Source organism: Panulirus ornatus, chromosome 12 (genome assembly GCF_036320965.1).
Source record: "Panulirus ornatus isolate Po-2019 chromosome 12, ASM3632096v1, whole genome shotgun sequence".
Classification (NCBI taxonomy): domain Eukaryota; kingdom Metazoa; phylum Arthropoda; class Malacostraca; order Decapoda; family Palinuridae; genus Panulirus; species Panulirus ornatus.
The window spans coordinates 10709832-10721476 of NC_092235.1; the positions used below are offsets into that span (position 1 = coordinate 10709832).

Sequence of the window (11645 nt, forward strand, 5' to 3'; positions counted from 1 at the left end):
ATATATATATATATATACAGGATGAGACACACCAAACTAGTCAAGCGTAAAGCAAGTTACTTTTGAGATAATGCATATAGTAATACAAGACATGAACGCACAGATGTTGGAGAGAGAGAGAGAGAGAGAGAGAGAGAGAGAGAGAGAGAGAGAGAGAGAGAGAGAGAGAGAGAGAGAGAGAGAGAGAGAGAGAGAGAGAGAGAGAGAGAGAGAGAGAGAAGTACATCACCGTTTTTGTTATTAAGACGAGCCATCGCTACTTCAGCTCTCGGAAGGAGACCAGTACCAACCAATCAAACCGAAGGTCATGCCAATTACCTCCCATCTGCCTTACCTCGCCCACCTCCCCAACCTTCCTCCCTCCCACTTAACATCCACCAATAGCTGAGAGAATTTCAACCCACTCTGAACACAACGGTACGATCCTTTGAACACAAGAGTATGATCCATTGAACACAATGGTACGATCCATTGAACACGACGGTATGATCCTCTGAACACAACGGTATGATCCATTCCACAACAGTACAATCCTTTGAACATGACGGTACGATCCTTTGAACATAACTGTACGATCCTTTTAACACGATGTTATGATCCTTTCAACACAATGGCACGATCCTTTGAACAAGACGGTACGATCCATTGAACAGAACGTTACGATCCTTTGAACACAGCGGTACGATCCTTTGAACACAGCGGTACGATCCTTTGAACACAGCGGTACGATCCTTTGAACACAACGATACGATCCTTTGAACACGACGGTACGATAGCTTGAACACGACGGTACGATCCTTTGAACATGACGTTAGGATCCACTGAACACAACGGTACGATCCTTTGAACACAACTGTACGATCCTTTGAGCACGACAGTACGCTTTTTTTAACACTATGGTACGATCCATTGAACACAACGGTACGATCCTTTGAACACAACGGTATGATCCTTGGAACACAACATTACGATCCATTGAGCACGACGGTAGGATCCATTGAACAGAACGGTACGATCCTTTTAACTCAGCGGAACGATCCTTTGAATACAACGGTACGTTCCTTTGAACACGACGGTATGATCCTTTGAACACAGCCCAATGAACACGACGGTAAGTTCTTTTGTACAGAACAGTACGATCCTTTGAACAGAACAGTACGATCCTTTTAACATAGCGGTGCGAGTCTTTGAACACAACGGTGCGATCCTTTGAACACGGTAGTAAGATCCTTTGAACACAAAAGTACGTTTCTTTGAACACAACGGTACGTTTCTTTGAACACGAAAGTATGATCCTTTGAACACAGCGGCACGATCCATTGAACACGACTGTAAGATCCTTTGAACACAACGGCACGATCCTTTGAAACGAACGGTATGATCCTTTGAACGCGACGGTACGATCCTTTGAACACGACGGTATGATCCTTTGAACACAACAGTACGATCCATTGAACACAATGGTAAGATCCTTTGAACACAACGGTACGATCCATTGAACACATTAGTACGATCCTTTGAACACGACGGTACGATCCTCTGTACATAAAAGTATGATCCATTGAACACAACGGTGCGATCCTTTGAACACGACGGTATGAACATTTGAACACGACAGTACGATCCTCTGTACATAAAAGTATGATCCATTGAACACAACGGTGCGATCCTTTGAACACGACGGTATGAACATTTGAACACGACGGTACAGTCCTTTGAACACGACGGCAGGATCCTTTGTACACGAGGGTACGATCCACTGAATACAATGGTACGATTCTTTGAACACGATGGTACGATCCTTTGAACACAACGGTAAAATCCTTTGAACACGACGGTACGATCCATTGAACACAACGGTACGATCCTTTGAACATGACGGCACGACTCTTTGAACATGACGGCATGACTCTTTGAACATGACGGCACGACTCTTTGAACATGACGGCATGACTCTTTGAACATGACGGCACGACTCTTTGAACATGACGGCATGACTCTTTGAACATGACGGCACGACTCTTTGAACATGACGGCACGACTCTTTGAACATGACGGCACGACTCTTTGAACATGACGGCACGACTCTTTGAACATGACGGCACGACTCTTTGAACATGACGGCACGACTCTTTGAACATGACGGCACGACTCTTTGAACATGACGGCACGACTCTTTGAACATGACGGCATGACTCTTTGAACATGACGGCACGACTCTTTGAACATGACGGCATGACTCTTTGAACATGACGGCACGACTCTTTGAACATGACGGCACGACTCTTTGAACATGACGGCACGACTCTTTGAACATGACGGCACGACTCTTTGAACATGACGGCACGACTCTTTGAACATGACGGCACGACTCTTTGAACATGACGGCACGACTCTTTGAACATGACGGCACGACTCTTTGAACATGACGGCACGACTCTTTGAACATGACGGCACGACTCTTTGAACATGACGGCACGACTCTTTGAACATGACGGCACGACTCTTTGAACATGACGGCACGACTCTTTGAACATGACGGCACGACTCTTTGAACATGACGGCACGACTCTTTGAACATGACGGCACGACTCTTTGAACATGACGGCACGACTCTTTGAACATGACGGCACGACTCTTTGAACATGACGGCATGACTCTTTGAACATGACGGCACGACTCTTTGAACATGACGGCACGACTCTTTGAACATGACGGCACGACTCTTTGAACATGACGGCATGACTCTTTGAACATGACGGCACGACTCTTTGAACATGACGGCACGACTCTTTGAACATGACGGCACGACTCTTTGAACATGACGGCATGACTCTTTGAACATGACGGCACGACTCTTTGAACATGACGGCATGACTCTTTGAACATGACGGCACGACTCTTTGAACATGACGGCACGACTCTTTGAACATGACGGCACGACTCTTTGAACATGACGGCACGACTCTTTGAACATGACGGCACGACTCTTTGAACATGACGGCACGACTCTTTGAACATGACGGCATGACTCTTTGAACATGACGGCACGACTCTTTGAACATGACGGCATGACTCTTTGAACATGACGGCATGATCCCTTGAATACAACAGTACGATCCTTGGTACACAACAGCATGATCCACTAAACACAACGGTGCGACCCTTTGAACACAATACGTAACACTGGTACGATCATTTGAACACGACGGTACGATCCTTTGAACACGATGGCACGATCCTTTGAACACGAGGGTACGATCCTTTGAACACAGTGGCACGATCCCTTGAACGCAACGGTACGATCCATTGAACACAACAGTAGGATCCTTTGAACGCGGTGGTACGATTCTTTGAACACAACGGTACGACCCATTGAACACAACGGTAAGATCCTTTGAACACAACGGTAAGATCCATTGAACACAACGGTACGATTTTTTGAACACGACGGTACGATTCTTCGAACACGACGGCACGATTCTTTGAACATGACGGTACGGTCCTTTGAACACAGTGCTACGATCCTTTGAACACAACGGTACGATCCATTGAACACAACAGTGCGATCTTTTGAACACGACGATACGATCCATTGAGCACGACGGTACGATCCATTAAACATAACGGTGGAATCGTTTAAGCACGACGTTATGAGCCTTTGAACACAACGGCACGATCCTTTGAACACAATGGTACGATACTTTGAACACAACTGTACGATCCTTTGAACACAACGATACGATCCATTAAACACAACGGTACGATCCTGTGAACACGACGGCACGATTCTTTGAACATGACGGTACGGCCCTTTGAACACAGTGCTACGATCCTTTGAACACAACGGTACGATCCTTTGAACACGACGGTATGATCCTTTGAACACGACGTTAGGATCCATTGAACACGACGGTACGAGCCTTTGAACACGACGGTACGATTATCTGAACACGAGGGTACGATCATTTGAACACAGTGCTACGATCCTTTGAACACAACGGTACGATCCATTGAAGACAACAGTACAATCCTTTGAACACAATAGCATGATCCATTAAACACAACTGTACGATCCTTTGAACACAACGGTACGATTCTTTGAACACAACGGTACGATCCTTTGAACACAACAGTACGATCCTTTGAACACGACAGTATGATCCATTGAGCACAACGGTAAGATCCATTGAAGACAACTGTAGGATCCTTTGAACACGACAGCATGATGCATTGAACACAACGGTGCGATCCATTGAACACAATGGTACGATCCTTTGAACACAACGGCACGATCCATTGAAAGCAACGGTACGATCCTTAGGTACACAAGGGCCTGGACTTTTCTTCGTGAGATATGACCTTTTCAAAGAGTCAGGACGAGAGAGAAAGGACATCTTCCACAAATGGGTCGTACCGTCGTAACCAGAGGTCGTACCGTCGTAACCAGGGGTCGTACCGTCGTAACCAGGGGTCGTACTGCCATGCTCAGGGGTCGTTGCTTCAAGTGTGAACGAATGTGGCCTTTGTTGTGTATGTGGGTGGGTTGGGCCCTTCTTTCGTCCCTTTCCTTGCGCTAACTCGTTAACGCGGGAGACAGCGACTAAGTATAATGAAATAAACAACACTAATAATAATAATAATAATAATAATAATGATAATAATAATAATAATAATAATAATAATAATGATAATAATAATGATAATACTAATAATAACAATAATGATAATGATAATAATAATAATCATTATTATCTATTCATTTATTTTGCTTTGTCGCTGTTTCCCGCGTTAGCGAGGGAGTGCAAGGAAACAGACGAAAGAAATGGCCCAACCCAGCCACATACACACACACATATATACACACACATATATATATATATATATATATATATATATATATATATATATATATATATATATATATATATATATATATATATATGTATTTTTTTTTTCTTTTAAACTATTCGCCATTTCCCGCGTCAGCGAGGTAGCGTTAAGAACAGAGGACTGGGCCTTTTTTGGAATATCCTCACCTGGCCCCCTCTGTTCCTCCTTTTGGAAAAAAAAAACGAGAGGGGAGGATTTCCAGCCCCCCGCTCCCTCCCCTTTTAGTCGCCTTCTACGACACGCAGGGAATACGTGGGAAGTATTCTTAATCCCCTATCCCCAGGGATAATATATATATATATATATATATATATATATATATATATATATATATATATATATATATATATATATATATATATATATACATATATATATATATATATATATATATATATATATATATATATATATATATATATATATATATATATATATATATATACACGTATGTATATACATGGGTATGGGGGTGGGTTGGGCCATTTCTTTCGTCTGTTTCCTTGCGCTACCTAGCAAACGCGGGAGACAGCGACAAAGCAAAAAAAAAAAAAAAAAAAATATATATATATATATATATATATATATATATATATATATATATATATATATATATATATATATATATATATATATATATATATATATATATATATGTACACACACAGACATATTCATATATACACATGTACATAATTCATACTGTCTGCTTTTATTCATTCCCATCGCCACCCCGCCACACATGAAATAACAACACTATCCCCTCTCATGTGCGCGAGGGAGCGCTAGCAAAAGACAACAAAGGCCACATTCGTTCACACTCAGTCTCTAGCTGTCATGTAATAATGCACCGAAATCCCAGCTCCCTTTCCACGTCCAGGCCCCACAGAACTTTCCATGGTTTACCCCAGACGCTTCACATGCCATGGCTCAATCCATTGACAGCACGTCTACCCCGGTATACCACATCGTTCCAATTCACTCTATTCCTTGCACGCCTTTCACCCTCCTGCATGTTCAGGCCCCGATCACTCAAAATCTTTTTCACTCCATCTTTCCACCTCCGATTTGGTTTTCCCCTTCTCGTTCCCTCCACCTCTGACACATATATCCTCTTGGTCAATCTTTCCTCACTCATTCTCGCCATGTGACAAAACCATTTCAAAACACCCTCTTCTGCTCTCTCAACCACACTCTTTCTATTACCACACATCTCTCTTACCCTATTATTACTTACTCGATCAAACCATCTCACACCACATATTGTCCTCAAACATCTCATTTCCAGCACATCCAACCTCCTACGCACAACTCTATCTATAGCCCATGCCTCGCAACCATATAACATTGTTGGAACCATTATTCCTTCAAACATACCCATTTTTGCTTTCCGAGATAATGATCTCGACTTCCTCACATTCTTCATCGCTCCCAGAACTTTCGCCCTCCCCCCCACCCTACGATTCACTTCCGCTTCCATGGTTCCGTCCGCTGCCAAATCCACTCCCAGATATCTAAAACACTTCACTTCCTCCAGTTTTTCTCCATTCAAACTTACCTCCCAATTGACTTGTTCTTCAACCCTACTGTACCTAATAACCTTGCTCTTATTCACATTTACTCTCAGCTTTCTTCTTTCACACACTTTACTAAACTCAGTCACCACCTTCTGCAGTTTCTCACATGAATCAGCCACCAGCGCTGTATCATCAGCGAACAACAACTGACTCACTTCCCAAGTTCTCTCATCCACAACAGACTTCATACTTGCCCCTCTTTCCAAAACTCTTGCATTCATCTCCCTAACAACCCCATCCATAGACAAATTAAACAACCATAGAGACATCACACACCCCTGCCGCAAACCTACATTCACTGAGAACCAATCACTTTCCTCTCTTCCTACACGTACACATGCCTTACATCCTCGATAAAAACTTTTCACTGCTTCTAACAGCTTGCCCCCACACCATATATTCTTAATGCCTTCTACGGAGCATCTCTATCAACTCTATCATATGCCTTCTCCAGATCCATAAATGCTACATACAAATCCATTTGCTTTTCTAAGTATTTCTCACATACATTCTTCAAAGCAAACAACTGATCCACACATCCTCTACCACTTCCGAAACCACACTGCTCTTCCCCAGTCTGATGCTCTGTACATGCCTTCATCATCTCAATCAATACCCTTCCATATAATTTACCAGGAATACTCAACAAACTTATACCTCTGTAATTTGAGCACTCACCTTTGTCCCCTTTGCCTTTGTACAATGGCACTATGCAAGCATTCCGCCAATCCTCAGGCACCTCACCATGACTCATACATACATTGAATAACCTTACCAACCAGTCAACAATACAGTCACCCCCTTTTTTAATAAATTCTACTGCAATACCATCCAAACCCGCTGCCTTGCCGGCTTTCATCTTCCGCAAAGCTTTTACTACCTCTTCTCTGTTTACCAAATCATTTTCCCTAACCCTCTCACTTTGCACACCACCTCGACCAAAACACTCTATATCTGCCACTCTATCATCAAACACATTCAACAAACCTTCCAAATACTCACTCCATCTCCTTCTCACATCACCACTACTTGTTATCACCTCCCCATTAGCCCCCTTCGCTAATGATCCCATTTGTTCCCTTGTCTTACGCACTATATCTACCTCCTTCCAAAACATCTTTTTATTCTCACTAAAATTTAATGATACTCTCTCACCCCAACTCTCATTTGCCCTCTTTTTCACCTCTTGCACCTTTCTCTTGACCTCCTGCCTCTTTCTTTTATACATCTCCCAGTCATTTGCATTATTTCCCTGCAAAAATCGTCCAAATGTCTCTCTATTCTCTTTCACTAATGATCTTACTTCTTCATCCCTCCACTCACCACCCTTTCTAATCTGCCTACCTCCCTCCCTTCTCACGCCACAATCTAGAGTTTACTTTCTTACACTCTATCACATACTCCCACCACTCCTGTGTCAGGAGTAGTGCTACCCCTTCCCCTGCTCTTGTCCTCTCACTAACCCCTGACTTTACTCCTAAGACATTCTCAAACCACTCTTCCCCTTTACCCTTGAGCTTCGTTTCACTCAGAGCCAAAACATCCAGGTTCCTTTCCTCAAACATGCTACCTATCTCTCCTTTTTTCTCATCTTGGTTACATCCACACACATTTAGACACCTCAATGATAATAATAATAATAATAATAATGATAATAACAATAATAATTTTTTTTTTTTTTTTTCATACTATTCGCCATTTGCCGCGATAGCGAGGTAGCGTTAAGAACAGAGGACTGGGCCTTTGAGGGAATATCCTCACCTGGCCCTCTTCTCTGTTCCTTCTTTTGGAAAATTAAAAAAAAAAAAAAAAAAAACGAGAGGGGAGGATTTTCAGCAGCCCGCTCCCTTCCCTTTTAGTCGCCTTCTACGACACGCAGGGAATACGTGGGAAGTATTCTTTCTCCCCTATCCCCAGGGATAATAATAATAATAATAATAATAATAATAATCATAAGAAGAAGAAGAAGAAGAAATAAAAAAGTAGAAGAAGATATAAAGAAAGTCTCCGTTCGGAGAGCCCACTTACCGGTTATGATGACCCTGCCGGCCGAGGACTCGGTAATATCGCCGGTCAGGGTGTGGTTGGCCCGGCAGCGGTAGCTACGGTAACCGTCACTCGGGTCAGCCCGGTAGATGTGCAAGGATCCGTCATGCAGAATCATGTACTTCCCTCCTGTGTCCGAGAAAACATGACATTAATGTATATACTTGTCACCTGTCGTCCAGAAACGGTTAGGAGCAACATAAATCAGAAATCCCGGAAATTGATAATGTCATGTTAATGGTCTCTCATAATCAGACATTAATCAACCCGGACATAACACTTCTCACCTACACCGCAGTAATTATGTCTATATAACAAAATACACAAAACAAATCAGCTCGAATGTACGACCATTGGCAACCTGCCTGCCTTCCTGTCTTGGTCTTGCTCACTCACTCAGGCAGAACATGAAGGTAACTGTTAACATGTTGCCCCACACACACACACACCCTGCACATAAACTCCCCTTCATGCACTCGCACTCCACTAATACGTAACACAGGCACTACAGTAATACGTAACACTCGCACTCGAGTAATACGTAACACAGGCACTCAAGTAATACGTAACACTCGCACTCGAGTAATACGTAACACTCGCACCAGAGGAATACGTAACACTCGCACTACAGGAATACATAACACTCGCACTACAGTAATACGTAACACTCGCACTACAGTAATACGTAACACTCGCACCAGAGGAATACGTAACACTCGCACTCCAGTAATACGTAACACTCGCACTACAGTAATACATAACACTCGCACTCCAGTAATACGTAACACTCGCACTACAGTAATACGTAACACTCGTACTACAGTAATACGTAACACTCGCACTACAGTAATACATAACACTCGCACTACAGTAATACGTAACACTCGCACTACAGTAATACATAACACTCGCACTCCAGTAATACGTAACACTCGCACTACAGTAATACATAACACTCGCACTACAGTAATACATAACACTCGCACTCCAGTAATACGTAACACTCGCACTACAGTAATACGTAACACTCGCACTCCAGTAATACGTAACACTCGTACTACAGTAATACATAACACTCGCACTACAGTAATACATAACACTCGCACTACAGTAATACGTAACACTCGTACTACAGTAATACGTAACACTCGCACTCGAGTAATACGTAACACTCGCACTACAGTAATACGTAACACTCGCACTCCAGTAATACGTAACACTCGTACTACAGTAATACATAACACTCGCACTCGACTAATATGTAACACTCGCACTACAGTAACACGTAATACTCGCACTCGAGTAATACGCAACACTCGAGACCATACGTAACACTCACTTGAGTCATACGTAACACTCGCAGTCAAATCATACGTAACACTTGCACTTGAGCCATACATAAAACTCGAACTCGGGTTATGCGTCACACTCCCACTCGAGTGCATACGTAACACTCACACTCGATTCCATACGTAATACTCGCACTCGAGTCATATGTAACACTCGTAAGCCGTCATACGTAACAAGCACTCGAATCATGAGTAACACTCGCACTCGAGTCCATGCATAACACTCCTCTCGAGTCATACGAAACACTCGCAGTTGACCTATACGTAACACTCGCAGTCAAGTCATACGTAACACTTGCACTCGAATCCATACATAACCCTCGCACTCGAGTCATACGTAACACTCGCACTCGTCCATACGTAACACTCGCACTCGAGTCATACATAACACTCGCACTCGAGTCCATATGTAACGCTCGCACTTGAGTCAAACGTAATACTCGCACTCGAGTCATACACTACACTCGCACTCGAGTCATACGTAACACTCGCCCTCGAGTCCATACGTAACACTCGCACTCGAGTTATACGAAACACTCGCACTCGAGTAATACGTAACACTCGCACTGGAGTCCATACGTAACACTCGCACTCGAGTTATACGAAACACTCGCACGTAATATTCTTACTCGAGTCATACGCAACACCCGCACTCGAGTCATACGTAATACTCGCTCCCGAGTCATACGTAACATCGAGTCATACGTAACGCTCGAGTCCATACGTACACTCGCACTCGAGTTATACGTAACAGTCGCATTCGAATCCATACGTAACACTCGCACTCGAGTCTTGCATAACACTCGCACTCGAGTCATACGTAACACTCGCACTCGAGTCCACACGTAATACTCTCACTCGAGTCCTTACGTAGCATTCGAACATTAGTCATACGTAACACTCGCACTCGAGTCCATATGTAACACTCGCACTCAAGTCATACGTAACACTTGCACTTGAGTCTTACGAAACACTCACACTCTAGTCATACGTAACTATCGTATTCGGATCCATACGTAACACTCGCACTCGAATCCATACGCAACATTCGTACTCGAGTCCATAAGTAACTCTCGCACTCGAGGCCATACGTAAGACTCGCACTCGAGTAACACGTAACACTCGCACTCGAGTCCATAAGTAAAACTCGCACTCGATTCCATACGTAAAACTCGCACTCGAGTAATAGGTAACACCCGCACTCGAGTGAATACGCAACACTCGCACTCGAGTCATACGTAACACTGTCATTCGAGTCATACGTAACACTGTCATTCGAGTCATACGTAACACTGTCATTCGAGTCATACGTAACACTCACAGTCGAGTTCACACGTAACACTCGCACTGGAGTCATGGCTGGCCAGGATCATACAAGCATGTATGTTCTGACGCACAACATGTACGCATAGCTCACCAGAGTCATACTAACAAGTAATCCTGGCAACAATTCATACTTTCTTCAGTTTAGCGGCCATGAGTTAACTCATGGAGGAAGGAAATGAAAGGGGGGGGGGGGGGGAGTGTACGGGTCTTTATATTAGCTGGTGTGATGCACATGTAATGACCTACCATTTCTATCTCCAGCGAGGTAGCGCTAAGAAAAGACAACAGAGGCCACATTCATTCACACTCAGTCTCTAGGTGTCATGTATAATGCACCGAAACCATAGCTCCCTTTCCACATCCAGGCCCCACAAAACTTTCCATGGTTTACCCCAAACGCTTCACATGCCCTGGTTCAATCCATTAACAGCACGTCGACCCCGGTATGGCACAT

General features: G+C 43.5%; 1 protein-coding gene across 1 annotated transcript in view; it reads right to left on the reverse strand.

Annotated features, from left to right (window-relative positions):
- The window catches only part of Dscam4 (Down syndrome cell adhesion molecule 4), a 415036-nt gene extending 406389 nt beyond the window's left edge, over positions 1-8647 (reverse strand). The window contains exon 1 of the mRNA XM_071667322.1: positions 8499-8647. Within this exon, the coding sequence (XP_071523423.1) occupies positions 8499-8634 (136 nt within the window). The 5' untranslated portion in view covers positions 8635-8647. The remainder of the gene's footprint in view (positions 1-8498) is intronic.
- Positions 8648-11645: the final 2998 nt, after the last annotated feature.